Here is a 23,773-nt window from a genome sequence, read left to right on the forward strand (position 1 = left end):
GAGGTAGAGGCCTTAGGACTTAAAAGCCCCTATACAGCACTTACAAAACTGGTAACTTTCATGTGATATATACATTACCACAGGTGTGTTTTTTTTGAAATCCATATCATAATATATCACAGGGCCCAGGATCTGCCAGATCAAACTCACCTCATTGTCTTTCCTTAAAAGACTATCCTGCCTTTTAAAAAAATAACAAAATAAAAATGCACATTGATGTCACGTTTTAAAAATAATGGTTCTAGTTTCTGAATCAGGAACAAGATTTTTTGTTATTTATTTATTTATTGAGATCTCACAAAGGTAGGTCTTTTGTGCGGTATGGATTCCAACAAGCTTGATTTGAAGTGAGACATCCTAACTAGGGGACATGATGAGTTCGCAAGGCAGGCTGGTGGGTTGTTACCTGAGTCAGCGAAATTGGTTCTGTGTTAAGAGATGTGTGGCAAGTTTCCAATGTCTCAAGTCCTGTTGCCTTCCTGTTTTTCTCTGCCAAACCTCAGAAAATGGCCAGGCTCCCATATTCCCACATTTTCTCAATAGGGCCCAGCCTCCTACTGAGCCAGCAGGTCAGACGGGTGCCCTGCGGGTGTGTGTGTGTGTGTGTGTGTGTATGTGTGTGTGTGTGCATGCACTTTGCAGCATGTGTGTGTGCTTTCTCTTGCATGGCTTGGGGGTTTTGGGGGCTGGGGGGGTCCGGTGAGCGTATTCACTTGGGGGGACTTGGATTCCGCTCATTTCGTGCTGATCCTTCCTGAGCGTGGGACATCGTCGGAGGCCTAAATATTTCTGGTCTCAACCAGAATCCAAGCCTGATGTCAGCTTCTCTACAAGAGGCCTCTTCTGTGCTCTGAGCGGGTCTGTAAGAGGAATTCTTTACACCCCTGTGTGTCCTAAAACAATCCCAAAATGGTTCTCCTTCTCAGCCCAGAACTGCGGAAGCTGCCGAACAGTTTCCATCTACCAGAATATGTTTTTATTTGCACTTGCCACACGTGTTAAGGGAGACTTGGTCCTGGAAGCTCCTTGAGTGGGAGTGAAGTTTAGGACTGCTAAGGATGGGCACCGGGGAAGCCAGACTCATAGCCGGGAACTCTGACGGGGGAGCAACACGTCTATCCAGCCCTGAGTGCAGGCCGGCGTCCCTTCTAGCAACAGCTTCTCAGCCTCCCTGAGACCCTGGCAGCCATGAGAGCCTCTGCCCAATAGTCTGTGCTTGGACAGCTCCCACTTTTAGAGTGCTGTCAGTATGGAGCTAATCTACATCTCTGATGTCGCATCATCTAGTCCTAGCCCTATGACCTCTGCCCCATCCCCACGGGGGATATACCGTGTGTTGTGTAAAATGGTACCCCAGGTATGCACTCCCCTCTCCACGCTCAGGGGATTGTGACTATAGCTAACACTGCCGGGGGCCATGTAACCAGGAATCTGTATGTTCTTCAGCTTCACTTACCAGATTATCAGATGAAGGAATATTAACGGCAGCACTTGCCATGAGTGGGCCCAGTGTGTCAGGCACCACGTGTAGGGTGACGTTTCTATACTTCACCCTAAACTTCGTCACTAAACTTCCAACACCCAGAGGCACTTGGGTGACTCAGCTAGTTACACAACCAACCCTTGAGCTCTGCTCAGGTCTTGATCTCAGGGTCATGAATTCAGGCCCCTCCTGGAGCTCCACGCCAGACATGGAGCCTACTTAAAAAATAATAATAAATAAAAATAAACTTTCAACAACCCCACTGGAAAAATTAGTATCTTTACTTAGGGAAATTAGTATCTTTACTTGGGGAAAACCATAGCTTAGACCGTTTAAATAATTTGCTCAGAATCATCTAACTAGTAAATTTGTGGACTTGGGACTCAAACTCAGGTATACCCGCCCTTGAGTCAATCCATTAGAATCAGACAAAGCAAGACAAAAAAGAGAATCCGAAAAAAAAAAAAAAAAGTAGTTGATTATTTTTGTGCCCTTCAGGGGTATCCGTTGGAACCTCCCTGCTGCTCAGAAATCCCTTTCGTAGGATACTTGAGAAGGGATGAAGGAGAAATGCTCTGAGCAGGGGTCCAGAGGGCCTGGTGCATGTGGGAAGATGAGAAGATGGTTCTGGAAGTCACTGAGCTCTGGCACATGCCCTTAGCACAGCCGAATTGTCATTCCCTTGTTCCTGGGTTAGGCTTGAGTTGCAGCCCCTTTTCAGGAGGAAATTCAAATCATGGTTTTGGGGTTTTTTTTAAGCTTTGAAAACAAATGTTGGGAAGTAAATTAGGCTATGGTATGGTCCAGTGGGTTTTATTCAGTTTATTTCTACAATGAGTTAGAATCATATACAGGAAGTTGTACAGTCTTAATGATTTGAGGCAGCCCTAATAAGACTCTCATAGACTGGGTAACTTCCACAACATTAATTTATTGCCTAGAGGCTGGGAAGTCTGAGACCACGCATTAGCAGATCGGGTGTCTGGCATAGACCCACTTGACGGTGTGCACATGCCTTCTCACTGGATCCCGCGTGATGGAGAGCAGAAGGAGAACAAGTCCTTGCTTGTCTTCTTACAGGGCACTCATGCCATTCACTTGGCCTCCATCCTCAGGGCTAATTACCTCCCAAAGGTCCCCCTCTTAATCCCATCACAGCAGGGGTTAGGATTTCAACACATGAATTTTGAGGGAATCCAGCCTTTCAGTCTGTACCATACACAGTCATAAGTGTACATACAGTTTCATGAGTTTTGACAAGGGTGTACATCTATCTGTGTAGACAGCAACCCCCGCACCAGGTGGGGCATTTCCATCCCCTAGACAATTCTCTCCTGCCCCTTTCTCCTCAGTCTCCTTCCCCAACCAGAAGTTGGCCGCGGTGTTTGCTGTATACTTCTCACCCCTAGTGCTGGAAGCAGGAGAAGACAGAACAGGGCTTTGATAATAGGGACAGAGCTAGGATGCACTCAGGAGAGTGAGCATCTCACCACACGGTGTCCCAGCCCTGTTTGCTGCATGGCCTCTTACAGAGACACTGAAATGGTTTATTTTCATACACAGAAAGTGCCCAGCTTGGTTCCATGATTGGCTGAATCAAACTCAACAACTCATTCATACATTTCCAGGGTTTGTTGAACATGGACTTTGGTGAACTTCATGCATTTCAATCTGTTATATTTCCCTCCCTACATAAACCTTCCCTGCCTCACAACATTTAGAAATCTCCAGTAACTACGTAGAAGATATTCTCCCCCAGGTTCAAGTAGAGTTCACTGTGATGGTACATCAGTGTTGAGTGCAGAATTCTGCCCCTTCTCATGTCCAAGCCTTACCAGATGTAGGCATTCCCTTACCAAACGAGCTATTATTCAACCTGCTGGATGCAGGGGTGTTCTGATTCCTCATGAGTTCTTATTATTAGTGGGTCCTCGAATTGTATTCTTCATGCATCCTTGTTATTAGAGAGTACTATGAATGTGATGCTTACGTTGTAAAGTTTAGAATTCATCTATAGTAGAACAGACTTACTACAAAGCCTAGACTGAACATGATTACATTTTCCTTCAATAGCTCCAAAGGGAATTGAGACTCTTATGTCCTCCAAAAGCATCATTACAGTTTGTATTTAATTTATATAGAATTTCTAATAGCCAACTAATAGAAAATTTCCCACTAATAAAACATCAGATGTCGTCTTTACATATTTGCATGCTCCATATATAAGATTTTTACAATTCCAGGTAGGAAACTATACTCGGAACTAAGCTTTAAAGTGAGGCTTTATCTAAAAAACGGGATGTGGTCTCTAATAGAATTCAGCCTCCAAAGTCCACTATTATATATAGAGGTGAAGAATGTGGGCTTTGGAATCAGACCTCTCTGGATTCAAGTCAGGGCTCCATTACCTAAGGACCGTGACCTTGAACAAGCTCTTTACCACCCTGAACCTCAGTCCCTTCATCTGTGAAATGGGGCTAAGAGGTGTCTGTGTGCATGTGTGTGTTGTGAGGATTGAACGAGAACGCACATGGAGGGCTTCACGAAGCCTGACATGAGGTGGTTCATAAGTAGCAGCATTTCAAAAATGTAAGTCACCCACCGGGCGAGACCAGCTTGGGGCCCTATATTTTAGTCACATATTCCCAGACAGAAAAATCCGAAACAAATTCCATGAATTCGGTGAAGGTGTGTCATGGAGTCTAGAGGACAATGGAGGTGGCCGGTCAGTGGCCAGGGCCCTGGGCCCCCAATGCCACTCTGCTTTGGTCTCTTTCACACCCCAGCTACATGATACATTTCATTGGACTACTTGAAAAGTCATGAAACCCCTGATTTAATCCACCACCCTCATCTCATAGAAGGCTCGGAAGAGCATTGGTGATTCGCAGGCACTCGGCACAGGTCTCCTGCCTCCCAGTCCCATAAGGTCCCGGGACCCCACCTGTTACGAATGGAGACAAGGAAAAGTAGAAGGAGGCAGTGCCGAGTCAGCTACCGAGTTTCCACACGGTTCTTCTAGTCAGTTTCTGGTCCCAAAGATGTCTCTAGAAAGATAGAATCATCGGTTTTACCTCCACCCTGTGCCTCAACTTGTCAGAGTTCTGGTGTGTGGGGGGCAGGGGTGCTTGTAAAAAAGATACTTGCCTGGAGACCCGTCCTCCTCTTCTGCTGGGGACCACTCTTCACGGAGTGGCCTTCACGCTACTCTGTGGTCACGGACCACACCTCTCTCCGTGACCATCTTCTTGCAAACATAATCATGGGGGTCCCCAGTGAGAGCTCGCAGATGATGTCAGGTTTTCGTCCCTTTGAGCAGCCAAAAATCTCCCTCTGGGACTCATGTCAGCATCCACTTACTTCCCAGCCTCTCACTTTGCCGCAACCTCTGTCTTCCAGCCTCTCAACATTGCCTACAGCCACATCTACAGCTCGTACAGGAACTTTGTGGGCCCCCCTCACTTCAAGACCATCTGCAGACTCCTGGGTTACCAGGGCATTGCGGTGGTCATGGAGGAACTCCTGAAGATCGTCAAGAGCCTGGTAAGGAAAAGCCCTCTCCATGAGGCCCGGGACATGCCTTCAGCTCTGCCCATGGGAATCAGCCTGGGAATCCTGTGTCCTTATCCCCGGGTTCCTCTCACCTAGCGCTCTGTGACACTTGTGCGTACCTTCAGACCTTGTGGCTTTGCCTCTCCTTTTCTGACCCAGAGCTCACTCATTGTGCTTGATAACTGAACTCAGCAATCTGATTTGGACCTTTAGGGCCTACTAATTGCTGCTTGTACTGTCCTCCTATGTAGTGTTTTCTAATTTGAGCATGAGAAATCATGACACGCATGCCACCATTTCCCCCAACCCGTGCTCACGGCAGACATCTCTAATCAATCACCATGCCTCGCTCTCTCTTGGGAATCTCTTGCTAAACACTGGCCTCAAGAGAGTTCTGTGTCCGCCCCAAATATGATCATCAGAGCCTTCATGTAGTTCCCTATGACACTCCGGATTTTCCCGAAATTTGGAGATGACGAAACAGAAGTAAACAAAGTAGTGAATAACCATGCCGGAGGTGGGAAGGAGTATTCACCTGCTGACCCCAGCCCTCTGGGGACAGCTGTGTAGAGCCATGAGTTGTTAGAGATTGTGGAGCTAAAGCCAGAAAATGTAACGGATTAAAGGCGTCTGCCTTGGACAAACCTATGGATTGTCTGTGTTTAAATCACCTGACGTGCCTCAGGCTCCACAGTTCCCCGGCCCATGACATTTTAGATCTTAGTCTGGATCCTATATAAGTGCCTCGATGCGCAGGAAAGACCCTGTGCCTAGAAATTGCCCTCCTGGAAGTCTCTATGCCTAAGGGACTGAGACAGCTATCTCTTCTGTCTCATAAGGGCCCATTTTTCTGTATAAAGGAGGATGGCGCTGTGCCCCAGCTTGAGGAGGGACTCTTCCCCTCTCCCAAGGAGTAGTGTCTTCCTGTCATATGCAGCTCAGGCTGCTAGAACAGAATACCACAGATTTGGTGGCTTCACCAACAACTACTGATTTTTCACAGTGCCGGAGGCTGGCTCTCTATGATCAAGGTGTCGGCATCCGGGTAGGTCACTAGTGTAGACCCTCCTGGTGTACAGATCCCTGCCTTCTCACCGTGTCCTCCCCTCTCTCTAATCTCTTCTCACAAGGGCGCAAATTCCATCATGAGGCTCCATTCCCGTGTCTTAATTACCTCCCAAAGGCTTGGTCTCCACATGCCACCCCATTGGGGGTTGGAATTTCAGTATATGAATTTGGGGGGGGGGGACACAAACATTACGTCCTTAGCACTGGCCCACAGGCTGCAGCAGAACCCCGTACACCCCAGTAGCCCTGCGTTCAGTCCAGAGATGTGCCTGTACACTCACCTATGCGGCCCTCTTCTCTTGTCAGCTCCAAGGAACCATTCTCCAGTACGTGAAAACACTGATCGAGGTGATGCCCAAGATTTGCCGCTTGCCCCGGCACGAGTATGGCTCCCCAGGTGGGTGAGGGGGCTCCAGGGGCAGAAGGTAGTGACAGGGAAATCCTGCAGGCCCATCCCACGTTGAGGGGAGGGCAGGGGGCCTTGCCCTCTCCCTGGGAATGTTCACCTCTCTAACATGCAGACAAGTTAGGTCCTCCCTGGGTTTGTGTCCTGCCCCTGCCACTAGCTACATAGCCTTGACCCACTTCTAACCGCTCTGGGCAGTCCTAACCACCTTCCCGGATGAATGTAAATGATGTGTCTGGACCTGCCTCACTGCTGCCGGCCTGGAGAGGACAGCAGGAGTGGGAGCGTTTACAGTCTGCTTGTTAAGGTCTTTCCTAGCTCAGCCCCTCTAGGGTCCCTTTTCCGTTTGCCCTCTTGTGGGAGGCAGGTGTTGCCGGTGGTGGCACAAGTGACATTTCCAGGGTGAGTCAGGAAACAGGAGTTTTTGCCACTCTGCCTCTGGGCAGAGGACTCATTCTTTCCTTCCTTAAGAATGAATGGCACAGGGACTGAATCTGGGGCCTGGGGGATGGGGAGAGATTGAGGCTGTGAGTTTGGCACCTGGTGTTTTTTCCTAAAAACCAAGCTGTCTGGTGCTGAGTGGGTGTGATTCAGAAGAGAAAAGGGCTTGCACTCGAAAGCTCTGGTTTTTCAATCCCAGCTGCCCCACTTATTAGCTGTGTGACTGTGGGCATGCCGCCTGCCCTCTCTGAGCCTCATCTGAAAATGAATAAAAGTGCCCAGTTCATGGTATTCTTGTGAGTATTAAATGAGAGGTTGTAGAAAAGTGCTTTGCGCAATACCTAACATTTATAAATAAACGTTCATTCATGCCATTATCAGGATCATTATCAGTGTTTGGAGGGACTGGGAGAGATCTAGGGATGCTTTATTTGTATACGTCTCTTTTGCCCCAAAAAAGATTTGAGCTAGCCTCCTGAGCTTTCTTTAGTCCTGAGCCCTGAAAGAAATCTCACCCCTGGCCCAGATACAGAGAGGCATAGGTTTGGTTTTCCGCTGTCCCACTCAGGCCTGGGACTGCTGCTCAGTCAGCACTTCCCATAATCCTGGCCGAGCAGGGACAGTTTCCCGCTAACCAGCTGCCTTCGTCCCCCAGGGATCCTGGAGTTCTTCCACCACCAGCTGAAGGACATCATCGAGTACGCAGAGCTCAAGACAGACGTGTTCCAGAGCCTGAGGGAGGTGGGCAATGCCATCCTCTTCTGCCTGCTCATAGAGCAAGCTCTGGTGAGTCCTGAGCCCAAAGACACTGGGGACCCCCACCCCTCAGCCAGATACTTGAGGCCCCTCTAGCACACCCTGCTCAGGAGGCCTGCAGCATAGACTCATGCTCCTCCCGTGCGGGGCACACCCGACATCTGGGTTCCGCCTTTACACAGCTCCGACCACTTGAACCCTGGGAGGAGGGCAGGCCCGGATGCTAGGCAGACCTGGGTTCCTGTCCCGGCCCTACCTTGTCCAGCTGCGGGATCTTGGCCACCCAGCCGGGTTGAGTTTTCCATCCTCTCATTAAATAATAACCACTTGGACGCCACAGGCCAGGCACTGCCCCGGGGGATATAGTGGTGGCCAGTCCCTGCCCCGTGTCCTGGACAGTAGCAGGGAGACTCACGCTGAGCAAGTATTTACGCAGAGATGCTGTACACGTATATGTTCTCACAAGTGCTCGGAGGGAGGAGTGCAGGGTTTCATGGGAATATAAGCTAGAACCTGGTGTGGTCCTGGGGGAGAAGGACTTCCCTGAGGAGGTGACCAGGAGAATGACCAGGAATTGGCCTGGTGAGGAAGCAGGGGTGAGGGTCCAAGCTGAGGAAAGAGCTCGGAGGGGTTTCTTCATTGGTTGTGACGGGAGGTGGCCATTCTCACCTGCAGGGTAGCTCAGAGGCCAAAGGAGAGAAAGCATGCAAAGTGCATACAGTAAGAACTAAATAACTGCTCGTAGTTATCACACCACACAGAGGCTTGCCTCCCCATTCCCCGACCTCACAGGCCCACACGGACCCAGCACACCCTTCCCCGCCTGACGGCTCATCTGCCCCCACCAGCCCCCATGGCTCGGGCACCGAGGCTGCCTTCTTCTCATTCTCCCTAGTGCTCTAGAGGCGCTGCTTGCTTCCCTCCGTGTTGTGGGGTCCCCAGCCCTCCAGCCCTGGGGGCACAGGTGCAGTGGAGCGGAGCATTGGAAGGAAAGGGAGAGGCCTCATCCCCAGGAGGCAGTGGGAGCCTCTTTCAGAGCAAGGGGACCAAGAGCCCCCTCAGTGCTAGTGCAGTGCTAGCTTGTGGGTGAACGGCCTCGGGTGAGGGAGACAAATTACAGCGTTCTTAAGCTCCCGAGAGGAGCTCGACTGGAGAAGTCAACAACCGAGAACTGGGAAGGCAGAGGGTGCGCCGTGCTGTTAAAGAATGAAAAGCAAAACAGGATAGTGAGTGCTGGGTGTCCTGTCGCTCTGCTTTTGCAGAGGGTGGAGCCTGATGTCTTCAAGAAAGAGAAAGAACCCTGGAACGGCTGGAGGGGGGAGGCAAGGGGGATGAGACAGTGGCTGAGGAGGGAGAGGCAGGTAGCCGCGGGCCTGGGCGGGAAACCACTGGAGTTTCCTGAGATGGGGAATGAAGAGGTCGGTGTCTGTTGGCGAAAGGCCCTTTCAGCCTCCAGAGAAGCACTGACCGTAAGCAGACCGAGGCTGTTTGCAGCCGCCCAGGCCAGTATTCTGGAAGCAGGAGGTGCGTGGAGAGGACAGGAGGGAAGGAAGGAGCTGGGGAGGAGGCAGAACCCAGGTAGAGCCAGAGAAGGAAGCTCAGAGTGAGAACCGAAGATTCCTGCTTTTCATTGTCCTCATCGCCCGTGCGAGTGAGCCGGTTCACTCCGTCCTGGGGTCCCCACCTCTACAGGGGACACGTCCCATCTGCTCTCGCAGACCCTTCCCTGCAGAAAGGCTCAGAGATGCACACGGTTTTGCTCCCCCTGCATAAGGGGCAATTGCCTTTCTGTTCCCCTTTAAATAGACTCTTGAGACAGCCAAGTGTTCCTTTTTACGGGAATATGTTTTGAACAGGGTTCAGTGGCCCGAGTTGCCATGGAAACTTAGCCTTCAGAAGTCACAGGGACAAGATGAGGAGGAAACATTGCTCTGTTCAAGGCTTCAGGAAGATGGGGAGAGGCTCCCGGGGCACCAGGAGAAAGGTTGCTGGGGGCAGGCTGGCCCCTGGAAACCCAGGGCCTATGTGTCTCCTGTTAGCACCTTCTCTCATGAGGAGCTGTGACCTGGGGAGCAGCAATTAAGTTTCCCCTATACAAGCCCCCAGAGGCAGACTATTTTATTTAATTATTTATTGGGGATATAAGGAAAGGAAATTTTTTTCTCAGGCATCCCTGTCGGGGTGGTCACTTGCATATATCACTGAAGACAAGAGGACACTCAGGATAAAAGACCTGTAGAGCCGAGAGAGGCCCCAGCCTGTTGTCTCATCCCCTCCATTCATACGTGAGGCAGTGGGAACCAGAGAGGGGAGCGCTCTCCTGGGGTCCCAGGTGCGTCAGCGACAGGGGTGGAGGAAGGAAAGCCCCGGTTTCCAGGACTGATTCCAGGCCTGACGGAGGCCCACATAGCAAGGGCTAGGGCTCCCCAGAGCTGTGCCCGTGCTTTCTACCTGACAACTGGGGGACTCCACAAACCAGACAGTGCTTCCTGAGATGAGAATGAGGCATGACATATGCATTGTTGTAATTAAAGAGGGGTACTACCAGCACTAAAAGAAGGGGAGAGAGGGGCCTTAATGACCATCCACAGAGGAAGGACTATTTAATCTGTGGAACGTCTACTGGTATGGAGGACTTGGAAGCAGTTACAAAGAGTAAGGTGCTCAAGTACCTTTGTGTATGCCCACATAGAAAATGCTGAAAGACATGGTACTGAGTGAAAGAAAAAAAATCACAGGACAAAACACACATTATGATGCCATACATATAAGATAAACAAGAAATAAAACCCACAAAATACCACTGCCTTGCAAACAAAAATCTAGGAGGAAAAATATACCAAATAGTTCAGTCTTTTTCTCTAGGTATCAGGGAGAAAACTGGGATTAGGTGTCAACAGGGACTTTAATTTTTTCTGGAATGTCTAATATTTCACAAGGAAAGTATTTTCATGTATTATTAAACTAAAAATTAATTCAAAAAATAATAGTACCTAAATAAATTAATAATAACAGAAAAACTGGAAGAATACTGAAAAGCACAAAGCAGGAAGGCTTTTTTTCTTTTTTTTTAAGATTTTATTTATTTTATTTATTTGAGATAGAGAGAGAGCACAAGCAGGTGGGGGGGGGCAGAGGGAGAGGGAGAGGCAGACCCCCCACTGAGCAGGGAACCAGATGTGGGACTTGATCCCAGGACTCTGATATTGTGACTTGAGCTGAAGGCAGTAGCTTAACAACTGAGCCACCCAGGCACCCCAAAATATGAAGTTTTTTGCCCATTCATCTCACATTGTCTTTTTCTAATAGATTTGTAGAATTTCTGATTGGGGATTCCATATCAGAATTTTTGCTGCAAATACCTTCTCTCATTCTGTGGCTTGCCTTTTTGTTTTTAACCAAGATGTTACTGTATCATTAATTTGTAGGTAGGTAAAATATAAATTGAAAAGATTAATTACTTCTACAATGGTATATTTTTTTCTCTTTAAGTTGGGTGCTTGTGAATATTTCTCAAAATCCAGGGGGTAGTATTAGTATGGAATCCTCTATACCTGTGAACAGGTTGTTTGCTTGGCGTGTTTAATTATGGTCTATAACATACATCAATGTATGGAATATGCAGTATTCTCACTGCATAGAGTAATCAAATCATCCATGTTACTGTGAGTGGGCGTTTGGGTTGTCTGCAGAGTGAATAGTGAGGCTATTATGAACGAAGATGCCTTGAATGTTCTTGTCTGTTTCTTTTGGTAGATCTACGCTCTCATTTTTATTAGGTGAATTTACCGTGTCACAGAATGGCTAGGTTAGTGCGTGAGTAGACACTGCCAAACAGTTTTACAAAGTGTTTGTGCCAATGTATTCGCTCATTCAGCGATGTGGGAGAGTTTTCATTTCTTCACATTCTCATGAACACCAGCTCTGTCTGTCTTTTCCGTCATCGCCATTCTGGTGGGTGTGTTGTGATATCTCATCACGGCTTTGATTTCCCTGATCACCATGGATACCGGGCCTCTTTTCATCAGGCACTGCTGTTGGTACAGCCTCTTTTGTGAAAGAAAGCCTGTTCAATATTTTTACCTTTTTTTTTTTTTTCTTAAAGATTTTATTATTCATTTGACAGAAATCACAAGTAGGCAAAGAGGCAGGCAGAGAGAGGAGGAAGCAGGCTCCCTGCTGAGCAGAGAGCCCATTGCTGGGCTAGATCCCTGGACCCCAGGACTATGACCCAAGCCGAAGGCAGAGGCTTAACCCACTGATCCACCCCGGTGCCCCTTTTTGCCTGTTTTTAAATCAGGTCATCTTTTCCTTGTTGATTTATATGTATTCCTGATATATTGTGGGTACCTGAATTGTAAATATATTTCTGTGGCGTGTCTTTTGATAAACAGAAGTTCTTAACATTTGATATATTTATCATTTTTTCCCTATGTGGTTGGTGCTTTCGTGACTTGTTTTTAAAAAAAAAAAATCTTTCCTACTCTAATGTCATGAAGATGTATTATCTTCTGAAAGTTTTAGCGTTTAACCTTTTGAGGCTTAACAGACCTTTAAGTCTGTTATCCACTTGGAATTGATGTGTGTGTTACATGGGAGGTAGAAATGCATTTTCCTTCCTTCCCCAGTTGTCCCAGCACAGGCGACTGGAAAGACCTGCTTCTCCCTCGGCCTGTACGTCAATGATCAGGGGCCCACAAAGGGGCCTCTTAAATATTTGTTGGGTCTAGCCTGAAATAAATCAGCATTTGTTAGGTATCTATTTATAAGTCCTGCTATGTTTTTGAAGGAAACTCCGTTATTAACAACTTGTATTTCCTTTAGTATCCCCCACCCTGAGAGATCATAAGATGGTCTTCAGGGAAATACTGCACAGTCACGGAATCTTTGCTCAAATTTTGTGTGCTTTTTGAGCCACTGGCTCATTGTTCATTGTGAGGACGCAGGCGAAAAGAGGGCCCTGTTTGTCCACGTGAGCAAGGGAGGGCCCGGCCCTTGAAGGAAGACAGCCTGTCTGAGGGCCTGTCTGCCTTTGATGGCAGGACATCCCCTGCAGGACTCCAGTGTTCCCTGCCTTGAGCCCTGTTGTTCATTCCTTCTCTCCTGCCGAGTGGGCCACAGCCAGAGTCTGGGCAGTCATGAACTCACGGCTTCTCTTTAGGAGGCTCCAGGACAGGCCGGAAGCCAGGTTTCTCAACGCTGGCACCACTCACAGTGTGGGCCAGATAACCCGTTGTGATAGGGATCTGTCCTGTGCCTCATAGGATGTCGAGCAGCATCTCTGGGCTCTACGCTCTCTCTAGGTGCTGGTAGCACCCTCCCCCATTGTGACAACCAGAAAAAGTCTCCAGATACTGCCTGTTATTCCTCTAGAGGGCAAAACAAACCTCCCCCTGTTGAGGACTACTGATCTAGTGCAATCCCACATTTTGTAGCTAGGAAGCCAAGGCCCCACGAGGGAGATGACTTTCCCAGGGTTACAGCTCATTGGGGTGAGAAGCAAAGACGCTTACAGTCCGCGCACGCAGGCACAGCGGTCTGCTCGGCAGTGCCTTGCCCATGGCATTGTTGGTTTCTGTTTTGGTTTTGGTTCCAGCTCCACATCTGACCCCTCTCTCTCCTGTTTCCACTTTATAGTCCTTTTCCTTTAATTTTGTTTTTCTTATTGCATAACTGAAATGAATTCATGGCTAGAAAGCCCAAAGAAGCAGAAAAAAGAAAACAGAAACCACCTTGCCACACAAAGATAGCCACTGTTCACATTCCGAAGGGTATCCTTGCATATTAATATTATTATTATTGATTTTATTAATAATTAATAAAATTAATATTGATTTTATTAATATTAATTTTTCATTTTTTAAACTTTGTTTAGTTAAAATTAATGTTCACTGAGCTAGGAAGGGTAGTTACCTACATGGGGTGTGATGGGAGCAAGAGGTAGGGGTCTCCCACTTTTCACTTTACACTCTTAATTATTATTTGAATTTTGTGCAATAAATATTTTTGCTTTCTTTTCCCTTAAGAGGAAGTACTCACACAGTTAACAAATGTACACAATCCTGAGGCATGGGGAGTAAAACAGCAAAGCTCACCCTTCACTGTCTATCTCAGACCCTCACTCCATATTCCCACCTGCTCTTGACCCAAGGTTGTTTTTCCCATCGCCCTGACCAAAGACCCCTCCAGCCACTGAGGAAATATTCTGTCCCCACAACCAGGCACCACTAAGCAGCACCCCTCAGCCCACCTGCAAGCAGCATGTCTTCTGCCCAGACTCAGAGCCCAGTGATGTTCTAGATTGAACATGAGCCAGACTTTGTGAAAAGGAGGCACCTTGACTCCCAGTAATACCTTTCTCGTACACCGCTTTATAGTTTTTTTGTTTGTTTGTTTGTCTTTAAAGATTTATTTATTTATGTGAGAGAGGGAGAGAATAAGTGAGAGTGCCAGGGGGATAGGCAGAAGGAGAAAGAGAGAATTTCAAGCAGACTCCACACTGAGCCCAGAACCTGACTCGGGACTTGATCTCATGATCCATGAGATTAGGACCTGTGCCGAAACCAAGTGTCAGACACTCAACTGACTGCATCACTCAGATACCCCATGGCTTTACAGTTTTTAAGTATTTTGACCTCCTTTCAGCTACGTCCCAATCTAGAAAACAAATCCACTAGCTTCATCAGACTTGGTCTGACTGGTGAGAGTCACAGATTCTGCAGACATGACTGAGAGTCCCCCCTCCCCCGCCATGGGCCAGTCAGTCTGTGGGACTTCAGGTCTCAGAGGTCATTGGACAGGATTCCTTCCCTGACGGCGCCGTTCCCAGTCAACACCTTCAGTCTACAGCATAGAAGCTTAGCTGTCCAGGGATGGGGCAAGATGATCTCAGCGTTTTTAACCTGTTACTCAAAAAATAAGAAAGAAATTAAACCTTCCTATTTTTTAACACACTGTTCAAAAATGACAGCTATCCAGAGTTGGTCAAATAAATACATGTCAGTTGAGGTGTTTGCTCAGAATTTAACTGATGTAAGCTTGTGATCAAAAAAGTTTGGGAAGGGGCACCTGGGTGGCTCAGTGGGTTAAAGCCACTGCCTTTGGCTCAGGTCATGATCCCAGGGTCCTGGGATCAAGCCCCGCATCGGACTCTCTGCTCAGCAGGGAGCCTGCTTCCTCCTCTCTCTCTCTCTGCCTGCCTCTCTGCCTACTTGTGATCTCTGCCTGTCAAATAAATAAATAAAGTCTTTAAAAAAAAAAAAAAGTTTGGGAACGCCTGGGCGGCTCAGTGGGTTAAGCCTCTGCCTTTGGCTCAGATCACGATCTCAGGGTCCTGGGATCGAATAGGGCTCTCTACTCAGCGGCGAGCCTGCTTCCTCCTCTCTGCCTGCCCCTCTGCCTGCTTGTGATCTCTCCCTCTCTGTCAAATAAGTAAATAAAATCTTAAAAAAAAAAAAAAACAAAACTGGGGGACCACCAGCCATGGTCCACAACAAAAGAGTGATAAGGGTATAAAATGGTGGAAACAGGGAGGAGGAAATGATGGGACAGATTTCCTGTTTGAAGGTCATTTTCATATCCTCCATGCCTAACACAGGGTTCTTATGGCCTAAACCAGGGGCATTTTAGCTCCGTTCTAGCTGACAGGTAAAAACATCCCTGTTTATCCTCCAGTCTGTTCCAAGGTAACAGTATTCTGTTTGAGACAGAGACGGCCAGTCACCTTAATCCAAAGCCATATCCGGTCCTTGAGACATGTCCTGTTTGTTTCATTACTTGCCAATGATTGCCAAGAAATTAGAGCCTCGGTTATTTAGTTCTGGACCGACGACTTTTCTGTGGGGAGCCCCCAAGGATAGAAATGCCGACAAGCCGAGGACTCGGGAAGTCAGAATGCAGTTTGTTCTCCGGCAAGTTACTGGGGAGCAAATGTCTCCAGGCTTCCAGGAAGTGGTGTCGTGGTCCCAGCTGCGGCTACTCAGCATAGTTGCTCACAGAGCTCCTTCAGCATCCCCTGTACTGCATCCTGCCCCGAGGAGGCCCTGGCTGAGACCCCAGGCCCAAATCTCCACGCCTGAGTCCAATGTGCAGCCAGGATGGGGAACCCCTGGTTTAGGAGGAATCTTCTTAGCCACGGTTTCCAGAGGTTAGCCATTGATCTGTTGTCACAATTCTTGCCATATCTACAGACTCCTAGTCCCCTTGTTTGCAAAATATTTTTATTTAAATTTACTTTTTATTTTATTTTATTTATTTATTTGACAGAGAAGGAGAGATCACAAGCAGGCGGGGGGGAGCAGCTCCCCGCTGAGCAGAGAGCCCAATGCAAGGCTCTATCTCAGGACCCTGAGATCATGACCTAAGCCAAAGGCAGAGGCTTAACGTACTGAGCCACCGAGGTGCCCCTTAAGTTAACTTTGTAACTTAAGTTTATTTTAAAAGGATGCTTTATATCACTTTCATTAACAAAAAAAACATTATCTCTTGCCATCATTAGAAAGCAACCAGAGCAATAAATTCAATCAAAATGAATTACAGAGTAATGTAATTCCAGCTGCTACCTGCCCAGGCCTTTGAGCCTGAGGCCTGCTCTCTGTTAAAAATGGAGTGAGCACATGTTAGGGAGGGGGTTAGAGGTGCTGGGGCCAAATGGAGACTTTCTCATTGCAGCTGTCAGAAACTGAGAAGGAAAGAACTTTCTCACCATGACTCAGTGTTGTTAAATATCATTTCCCTGCATCTCCAATACCCACCTTTTAGGAAATGCCAGCCTTGGAAGACACTGACATGCACCGGGGGTGGGGAGTGGTGGTGGGGAGCGACGTCTTAAGCCAGTTTCTTGACTGTAGATCTTTCCCAGCTGACCAGACGTGACTCTGATCCGGAATCATAATTCCTTTTCCCTTTGACCCTTCAGGAAGCAGGGAGAAAGAGCAGAGGTGAGACATGGTAACATACAGCATTATTCAAGTGAGGGGCAGATTGGTGGGGACAGACCCGCCCACACACAAACACACCCACAGATGCACAGAATTAGATAAGATCACAGATTTATTTGGCCAGGTTTACAAAGAACTCCTGGAAGTGAGGGCCCCACAGAGCAGGAGCAGATGGACTGTATCACTGTCGAGCTTTCTACTGCCTCTGGAATTCCAGGCCAGGAGGGGCTAGAAGCTGGGGCTCATGCTTTCTTTGCAAAGCTAGGTGTGGGAAGCCTAATTTGTTGCTTGCTTCTTGGGGCCCTGTACCTTTGGGGTTTAACATCAGCATACAAGGAACACTTCACTAACCATCCATGTGTGTCCATATAAGGAAATGTTTAGAATGCTGGGCTCTCTGGTTAGGCCCTGTACACCCCCTCCCCTGCCCCACACACACTCCTCCCACCAGAATACCAGAGTGGGTTTCCTAGGGGGCGGAGGGGTCCTCAGCCTCCAGTTCCCAGTTCATTTCTCCACACTCGCTTGACAAAGACAAAAACATAAAATATTAGTGTTAGTGTAACTGTCTTTTTGTTGCCTCAAAAGTTAGAATATTAGGAAAATAGTGTTCTGAGACTGGTTTGATGATTCCCTTTAGGAGATGGGCTAAAACTGATACATAGTTTTTTCCACCCAGAACTGGAGCCTAAAGGTAGCATCTGAAGCTGTTGTATGTAAATCCAACATGTGTAGGATCACATTGACACTTTTTTTTTTTTTTAATATGTATCCTGAATTTGTAGGGTGTCCTTTACACAAGAGAAATCAAGTCTCCAGTTAGCCTCAGGCTGAGTGAGTTGGGGAACATGAGGTTTTGTGGTATTTGGTAGAAATCCCTTACAGTTGGGGCGTCTGACTGGCTCAGTCAGTGGAGCATCTGACCCTTGATCTTGAGGTCGTGAGTTCAAGCCTCATGTTGGGCAAAGAGTTTACTTAAAAAATAAAAAATAAAAATAAAAAAAACCCAAAACTTAAATCAGTATTTAAAAATATTTCACCCCCAAAAAATGAAACAAAGGAAAGAAATCCCTCATGGTCCATGAGTTTTAATAGCAAAGAAAAAATTTTAAAACTGAAGCCAATACAGAAAATAAAGTATTCATCCATTGAAGAATTTGTATGAGGGTCCCTTACAATAAAATATGTTTGCAACCCAATTCCAAAACATCTTCACTTGTACTCGCTCTGTTGACAGAGTGCAATTTCACAGTAGCTTTTGGTCCTTATTAATCATCTCATGATCACTGCCCTCATAGCCGTATGGTGTTAGGAGTTGTCCTAAACAGCAGGAATAATACGCATGAGCATGGCACTCGCTAAGTCCAAAAGCGGCCTGACGGCAATGGTCACTCACTAGCTCCTTCCAGAAAGAGCCCCATGCAGAGAGCCCCATGTGGAAGCAGGAGCATACAGCAGTTCCCCAGCAAGGAATTCCTTGAATTCCTTTTGTGTAGAGCAGTCACACTTCTTCACACTTTAGAAAACCCATTATGGTTGGATCCTGATTCCAAAAAAAGAAAGGGGGGGCTATAAAAGGAACATTTTAGAGACAACTAAGGACATTGTAGTATCAGCTGCATCTTATATGAAATCAAGAATATCTTTGAATGCCTGCACTTACAGTACTGAGGATCCTCTCAGTTTTACTGCTGAAGTAGCAAAGACCGAGGAAAACAATGACTTCTACTTACTGTCGGTGATTTAGTAAAATGCACCGAGTCAAAGCAGAAACGGGAAAAGAACGGGTCACTCTGACTATGACAAGACTATAAGGATGTGCATTATTCTTTTGGATATTTTATAGGTTCGGTGTTTTTCATAACAGGGTTGAGTGGGGAGAAACTTCATTACGGAATCTGGGAAGTTAAGAAGAAAAAGGGTCACTTAAGCAGACAAGGTCAGAGTGTATAAGGAGGAAGAAAAGTTATGAGGGTTTTTGTTTTTTTCCAGCTACTTCTGCTAGTGGGTGAGATTTATTTTTGGTAACATATGCTTAGGAGCTACTTCTGACCTTATTTTTTTTTTTAATTTATAGAGGCATCTGCCAGTACTAAACTCAGCCAGGGCTCTCCTGCTGCCCATCCATTTGATTTATAAGCAGGAAAGATCCGTGTAGAATCGTGGAAAGGCAGATGAAGCCAGGAAAGCTGTCTGGTCCAAATTAGGAAGAGATTGTGAGCGGCCCTGAGTGAATAGCCAGTGGGCCACGTCAGCTGCCCTCTTCCCAAGGGCCACGGCGGGGAGGCTTTCCCACTACATCAAGGTCTTTTAGGGAAAAGAAAACAATAATACCTTCTCCCTAGGTGCCATTTAAGAGCAATGTCTCAAGCCCAGCTTTTTTGAGGGTTGCTGCCTTTCCATTCTTGTTAAGGGTGGAATTTACTAGTAGGTGAAGCATTCAGGAAGAAAATGGCAGAGCTGATTTTTCCAGGTAGCAGCAAAAGCACCTTCATACAATTATAAATCAGATCTTGTTACTCTCTGGCTTAAAACTGACAGGTGGCTTCTCCTCGTACTTAAAATTCTAGCTCCCAGCCATGACCCACGAGACCCAGAAGATTCAGCCATGCCTATCCCCTACCCTCATTCATCTCTTACGACTCTCTGTCCCTGGGTGCGCAGTGCAGCCTCACAGCAGACTTGGAAGGTCAGGGTACAGATAAGAAAACCAAGGTGCACTGAAGGTCTAGGTCAAGGTATGGTGAGATCCTACCATCCTTGGCTTCTACCCTTGTGCTCATTGACATTGACTTCCTTGGTGTTATAATTCAAGGGGCACCAAGAGGACCCCCCCCAACCCCAAACAAAAGCATCCTTTCCCCTTTCCATCAGTGTCTGAAATTCTCCTATTAGAGGCTTTTGATTTGAAATGTTACCTGATCTTTAAAAGTGCCACTAAAAACACAAAGTCTGCTGAGATGGGTTTGGAGAAAGATAGCCAGTACTTTAGTGGGTAATCATTGATCAAATAATTTTGAGAAGTGGGTGTCACTCAGGCAAGGGTGTGGGGAAGCATAAGACTCCTCCAGGCCAAAACAAAAACAAAGACAAAGCAAACATTAAAGGAGAAGTTCTGTAAGATGTTGATAATATATGCTAAGGGATGAAAAGAGATTACAGCAGAGTAGATGTTTTATGCTCCATTATTTTATTTTTTAAAAGATCTTTATCTGAGAGAGAGAGAGAAACATGAATGGAGAGGAGGGGCAGGGGGAGGGGAAGAAGCAGACTCCCCTAATGAGCATGGAGCTCGATGCAGGGCTTGATCTCAGGACCCTGAGCCGAAGGCAGATCCTCAACCAACTGAGCCATATCTCATTATTTTAAAATACATACTTAAATGTTAACATGTGTAGAAGAACCTGACAGGATAAAGCCCAAAATTTATCAGTGATGACCCCTAGGTGGTGGGGTTATAAATTTCTTCCATTAAAAAAAAAATGCATGAGCATTTTCTTTTCCTTCTTTCTTCTTCTTCCTCCTCCTCTTCTTCTCCTCCTCCTTCTTCTTCTTCTTCTTCTTCTTCTTCTCCTTCTCCTTCTCCTTCTCCTTCTCCTTCTCCTTCTCCTTCTCCTTCTCCTTCTCCTTCTCCTTCTCCTTCTCCTTCTCCTTCTCCTTCTCCTTCTCCTTCTCCTTCTCCTTCTCCTTCTCCTTCTCCTTCTCCTTCTCCTTCTCCTTCTCCTTCTCCTTCTCCTTCTCCTTCTCCTTCTCCTTCTCCTTCTCCTTCTCCTTCTCCTTCTCCTTCTCCTTCTCCTTCTCCTTCTCCTTCTCCTTCTCCTTCTCCTTCTCCTTCTCCTTCTCCTTCTCCTTCTCCTTCTCCTTCTCCTTCTCCTTCTCCTTCTCCTTCTCCTTCTCCTTCTCCTTCTCCTTCTCCTTCTCCTTCTCCTTCTCCTTCTCCTTCTCCTTCTCCTTCTCCTTCTCCTTCTCCTTCTCCTTCTCCTTCTCCTTCTCCTTCTCCTTCTCCTTCTCCTTCTCCTTCTCCTTCTCCTTCTCCTTCTCCTTCTCCTTCTCCTTCTCCTTCTCCTTCTCCTTCTCCTTCTCCTTCTCCTTCTCCTTCTCCTTCTCCTTCTCCTTCTCCTTCTCCTTCTCCTTCTCCTTCTCCTTCTCCTTCTCCTTCTCCTTCTCCTTCTCCTTCTCCTTCTCCTTCTCCTTCTCCTTCTCCTTCTCCTTCTCCTTCTCCTTCTCCTTCTCCTTCTCCTTCTCCTTCTCCTTCTCCTTCTCCTTCTCCTTCTCCTTCTCCTTCTCCTTCTCCTTCTCCTTCTCCTTCTCCTTCTCCTTCTCCTTCTCCTTCTCCTTCTCCTTCTCCTTCTCCTTCTCCTTCTCCTTCTCCTTCTCCTTCTCCTTCTCCTTCTCCTTCTCCTTCTCCTTCTCCTTCTCCTTCTCCTTCTCCTTCTCCTTCTTCTTCTTCTTCTTCTTCTTCTCCTTCTTCTTTTTCCAAAACTGAGCATAAATACTTGAGCAGCAAAAAGAAAGAAGCTTAGAGTAGCAACTCTAAAAACATATCTGCTGTGATGTCCTATACAGCATGGTACCCAGAGTTAGCAATACTGTGTCGTATACTTGAAAGAGAGTAGATCTTATAGGACCTCCCCAGCACCACCACCACATACAAAAGGGTAATTGTATGAGGTGAAAGATGTGTTCTGGTAACAATTTCCCAATTATCCAATCATCACAGGGACACCTGGGTGGCTCAGTCAGTTAAATGTCTGCCGTGGGCTCCAGTCAAGATCTTAGGGTCCTGGAATAGAGCCTCTCGTGGGGCTCCCTGCTCAGCGGGGAGCCTGCTTCTTCCTCTTCCCTTCCCCCTTCTCACGCTCTCTCTTGCTTTCAAATAACTAAATAAAATCTTCAAAAAGAAAAATCACATTGTGCCCCTTAAAGTGACACAGTTTTGTATGTCCGTTATATCTTAGTAAAGCCTGGGGGAAAATCTACCAAATTAAGTTTTTCAGGGGACAGCCCTTGCCTGAATTAAATATTGGGTGAATTTTCAGAAAAAAATGACAAATGTCAGCTCAATGAACACATATAAAGTAACGAGCATGTTGGTGGGGGTGGGGGGTTTTAGAGATCAAGGATAACAGATTCGTAACTTCAGTGCCCTCGCTCCTCTGCTAGCCCAAGGCAGGCAGTCATAATCGATCCCGCTGAGCCTGAACGTGTAGTCAAAATCCTCTCCAAAGGGAGCCACTGCCTCAGTCAGGGGTGGGACAGGAGATGACCCCAGGGCCTCTGCTTGCCTCCTGCTGCCTGCCGCAAATCATGAGAAGGTCTCCTTCCTTGATATGTTTCCCTTCATTCTTTTGAAATATTACCATAATATATTGATTTTTAAAGAACCAAATACATCTACCAGAAAACGATCATTATAAATAGTCAGTCTCTGGTGTCTGTGGCGTGCGTGGCGCCCGCTAGACTGGGTGGACAGGATACTGTCTTCCTAAACCACTCCTAGCAATCCTGGGCCGTGCTTTTTGTCACCTCGGCTGGAAATCATTAGCCCCTTCCCCCAAAATAAACAAACCCTGACAAGATGACGTTATCCCCCAAAGAAAGCAAAGTAGCCAAAGATCCCTGGAACCTGCTTAGGCTTCCTACCCTCTCGGCGCCGGAATGCATCCTGCTTTGGTACCTAGGAGGCAACCAAGATGCCCACGTCTTCTTGGTCAGATGCAAACTCCAATATAGACAGCAAGGCAATATGGCAAAGCGTAGAACACGAGCTGGATATTATTAACCAGTCAGCCGGTTCTGTTTCAAGGCAGCATGATTCAAGGAAGACTTAATTCCATTTTTTCCCAGTCCATGAATCTGCTGATTTCTCATTCCAGTGATTTGCAATGAATATCATTTCCTGGGGCCTTTGCTGTTGCATTGGCCACATTGTTAGGCCAGGCCCTCCCTCGTAACACCCAGCTTGTAGGGTGTGCAGCTCAGTGGTTGGGAAGGAGATGTCTTGTGGGGGTTGTGCCCACTGGACCTAATGAGGAGTAAGGGAAACTCAGATGGTAAGAACATTTGCCACCCAGTAGGTTCCAAATGGCCACTTGCAATTTAAAAAAAAAAAAAAAAGCGTTCCCATTTGGAGACTTGCTACAGGCACTCGTTCTTCCTGCCTTTGACCTCAGGAGAAGGATCTGTGTCTTCCTCAAGGCTGTAGAGCTTGACAGTAGAGCCGAATGAAAGAACAGGATAAGGCTGGTTTAGGAAGGTGGCCCAGTGGCCAGGCCCAGGTCAGCAAGAGAATTCTGAGAGATCTCAGCTCTTTTCCTCTGCCCACATCCAGAAGAATACACAGTGCCTTACAATTAAAGGAGTGTCACTAAGTCTGGAGACCGTTACACAGAATAAGACCAGAAATGCATCAAGAAGAGCCCCAGGAAAAGGCAAGGCTGAGTTATATGGGTTTGTCCCAGCCTGATGTCAGCCTGACTCCCAGGTGCATCTTTGGATTTAGAAATCCTGGGTTCAAGTTTTGCCTCCGTACCTAATAGCTACGAGAGTCCAAGGAAGAGATGAAATCCTCTCAGCCTTATTTTCCACACCCCCAAAATGCTGGGGCCAAGGGCAAGGATCCCCTATCTTTGAAAGTTCACATTCTGCCACTTTGCTTTTACAATGGACTCTTACAGTGGTGTCTGTTTTCTCTAACCAGAAGAAATCCAAAGACGATATTGCTTTCAGGGAAATAAAGGCAAAAAGCAAGAGGGGCATTCAGCTGTTTTGCAGCAAGTCTCTCTAGAGGCAGCACGAGTGCCCCCCGCCACCCCGCACAGAACTGTGCCCCAGAAACTACCCTCAGAACCTAGCATCAGCCTACCAGCGCTCTGCACTGTGCTCTGTCTGGGCTTCATCTTAATTTATTTTGCACATTCTCTAGAAAGATGTGTCCTGAGGTAGCAGAGAAGCCTAAGAGAGGTTGTTTTTAAGGTCTAGGAATGTTCAAATTTTTTACATATAAATTAGGGATCATTGCTTTGCTTTCTGCCACTGGGGTTAGGAAAGGTTTCATTCGAACGCTCTATTTCTGGATAGCAGGGAAATACCTATTCTGATTTTATGATCTTTGTTTCAAGTGAGGTG

The 23,773-nt window shown here is 47.0% G+C and overlaps 1 protein-coding gene across 3 annotated transcripts in view; it reads left to right on the plus strand.

Annotated features, from left to right (window-relative positions):
* CYFIP2 (cytoplasmic FMR1 interacting protein 2) overlaps positions 1–23,773 on the plus strand; it is a 125,480-nt gene that overhangs the window by 80,952 nt on the left and 20,755 nt on the right. For all 3 annotated transcript variants that reach the window (XM_059174150.1, XM_059174152.1, XM_059174151.1), the window contains 3 exons: positions 4,883–5,026; positions 6,410–6,500; positions 7,606–7,736. In XM_059174150.1, the coding sequence (XP_059030133.1) occupies positions 4,883–5,026; positions 6,410–6,500; positions 7,606–7,736 (366 nt within the window). The remainder of the gene's footprint in view (positions 1–4,882; positions 5,027–6,409; positions 6,501–7,605; positions 7,737–23,773) is intronic.

Source organism: Mustela lutreola, chromosome 5 (assembly GCF_030435805.1).
Source record: "Mustela lutreola isolate mMusLut2 chromosome 5, mMusLut2.pri, whole genome shotgun sequence".
Classification (NCBI taxonomy): Eukaryota; Metazoa; Chordata; class Mammalia; order Carnivora; family Mustelidae; genus Mustela; species Mustela lutreola.